The 2,500-nt window shown below is 36.0% G+C and overlaps 1 protein-coding gene across 1 annotated transcript in view; it reads right to left on the reverse strand.

Annotated features, from left to right (window-relative positions):
- The window catches only part of LOC144957674 (uncharacterized), a 3,369-nt gene that overhangs the window by 381 nt on the left and 488 nt on the right, over nt 1–2,500 (reverse strand). Inside the window, exons 2-4 of the mRNA XM_078889020.1 lie at nt 2,462–2,500; nt 2,076–2,190; nt 1–1,027 (exon numbers count right to left, since the gene is read on the reverse strand). The exon at nt 1–1,027 is cut by the window's left edge and continues 381 nt beyond it; the exon at nt 2,462–2,500 is cut by the window's right edge and continues 409 nt beyond it. Of these exons, the coding sequence (XP_078745146.1) occupies nt 138–1,027; nt 2,076–2,190; nt 2,462–2,500 (1,044 nt within the window). The 3' untranslated portion in view covers nt 1–137. The remainder of the gene's footprint in view (nt 1,028–2,075; nt 2,191–2,461) is intronic.

Here is a 2,500-nt window from a genome sequence, read left to right on the forward strand (position 1 = left end):
TTATACATTTTTTGGCCTTGTCTAAGTGCTGATGTGATTTTGTAAATGTTTATTCCTAACAAATGTCTTCCCACAAGTCACACATTTATATGACTTTTCTCCTGTATGAATTTCCATGTGTTCTTGCGATTTTGTATTCAAGATGGCTTTTCTCCTTTATGAATCTGATGTGTTGTACATTTTTCATCTGCATGATTTCTAATGTGTACTTTTAAAGTTGAATTCGTAATAAACGCCTTTCCACACGCCACACATTTAAATGGCTTTTCTCCCGTATGAATCCTGATGTGGGTTTGTAAATATCTATTTACAATAAATGCCTTTCCACAGGTCAGACATTTAAATGGTCTTTCACCTGTATGAGTTCTAATGTGTATTTGTAAAGGTGAATTCTGAGCAAATGCCTTTCCATACGTCATACATTTAAATGGCTTTTCTCCCGTATGAATCCTGATGTGGTCTCTTAAATGTGAAGTCTGAAGAAATGCCTTCCCACACATAGAACATATATATGGCTTTTCTCCTGTGTGAATTTTGATGTATCGATTTAAATGTGCTTTCGACTTAAATGCCTTTCCACACGTAGGACATATATATGGCTTTTCACCTGTGTGAATTTTTATGTGTCGATTTAAAGATGCCTTCGACTTAAATGCCTTTCCACACGTTACACATTTAAATGGCTTTTCTCCCGTATGCGTTTTGATGTGTTGTTGTAAATAAGAATTATATGACCGTTCTCTAGTTTGGATTTTGGAGTGACTTTGCAACTGTGAACTCGTATGATTTTCAGATTTTGTATCAACTTGAGCCTCCTCTATTTCACTAAAATCAAATCTTTGATCTGGCCTGTTGTGATTTGTGGAAAGATGTTCCAAAGTTGTATCATGAATGTTCTGAAAATCAGTGCCAGGCTCTTGCCATTCCACACAACTGTCTGTAGTTTCATCCACTTTATTTTCGATTTGGATGTCTTCATGGAGTCCATCATTCAAAGACTGGTCACAACTGTCAACATCATTGTCATCTGTAAAATACATAAGAGTATTCATTCCTCAAACCAATAACGTAGAAATATATTGAAGTGATAAGTTACTCTGAATGAAAGAATTAAATATTTGTTTAAATATAAGAGTGATTTTTAGATATTCATAACATCTTAGGAAAGTTGGTGGATGGATTGTTGACAAAAATTAGTGAGTCGCAATTCTGATTATAGAGGACTATTTACAAGTCTGAATAATAATATCAACAACAACAACACCAATATCAACAATAGTAATGACAATCTAGAACATTCTCCAGCCTTATGGATGGAATTCCAAAGAGAGTAGTTGACATATTTAGAATGCTGTACAAGGAATTCTGGAGAATTCTGGAGTGAGACAGGACTGTTTAGTGTCACTACTTATAGTTTTAATTTTGATAGATGGGACCACAGAAAGTCATGAGTGACCAATTGTCTGGACATTGCATTGGATGTCTTTTCACAACCAGGAAATTGTACACAATAAACTCATTTTGGACGACAATGATATCAATGTATATGTTGAAATTGGCTAATGAGTGACCGGAAGGCCAGTGTGACCTAATCAACTGGATCCATAGATATAAAATACAAGAGGTACACTGAGAATTATTTTCTCTATTGAACAGTGATTTTTAAAGTAATACAACTTAGAGCGTGCAAGACCTAGGCCATAGTAAGATAGGAATGAAGAAATGTATTGTATTGACACAACTTTGGCCTTAGAAACACACAACCTCCCACTTGAAGAAAAATACAAGATGTACATTGAGCAATATTAGTATGTGTAAGAACGAGACAATTGTCAGATAGGAAAGAAGGAATGTATTGCATTGACACAACTTTGGCACACTATTCTGTCGTTGTTTAAAAAAACACAGTATATGCAATCGTAACCAAATAACACATACTGTGTTCTTCAATAGAACGGTTGTTAGAAACACACAACCTACCTCTAAGAAAAATAAGAAATAAAGAAAGAATTGACCCCCTTTGTCACCACCAGACCAGCCACTGTCAGAGCCATTCTTTTACACAGATAAAATACCTTGTTCAGTCTTCAACATCATGCATGTGACCTTCGACCCCAAACCGCTGGTAGAGACTGGGCCCTCACAGATTGTATTACACCTTTGGTCTCCTTTGTTAACATGACATGGTTCCTGAAATAGAAAGAGAGAACAGAATAAAAGGAAAAGAGACCACGAAGCTACAGAGTATTTATCAACACTGACATTGGGATTCTCCTACATGTGCCTCATTTCTCTTACTTTTTAATTTGTCATCAACATCATCATGTCACACCACCACCACCACCCCGCCATCACAATCATCATCATCATCATCATCATCATCATCATCATCATCATCATCTTCACCCTCGTCGTCATTATCAAATTGACACCGCAAGTAAAAGAAAGAATATTATCTCACCTGACATTGTGTCCCCAGTGATGACGTCACAGAAGTAAG

This window comes from Berghia stephanieae, chromosome 12 (genome assembly GCF_034508935.2).
Source record: "Berghia stephanieae isolate SIO BIC M18660-M18661 chromosome 12, UCSD_Bste_1.3, whole genome shotgun sequence".
Lineage (NCBI taxonomy): Eukaryota > Metazoa > Mollusca > Gastropoda > Nudibranchia > Aeolidiidae > Berghia > Berghia stephanieae.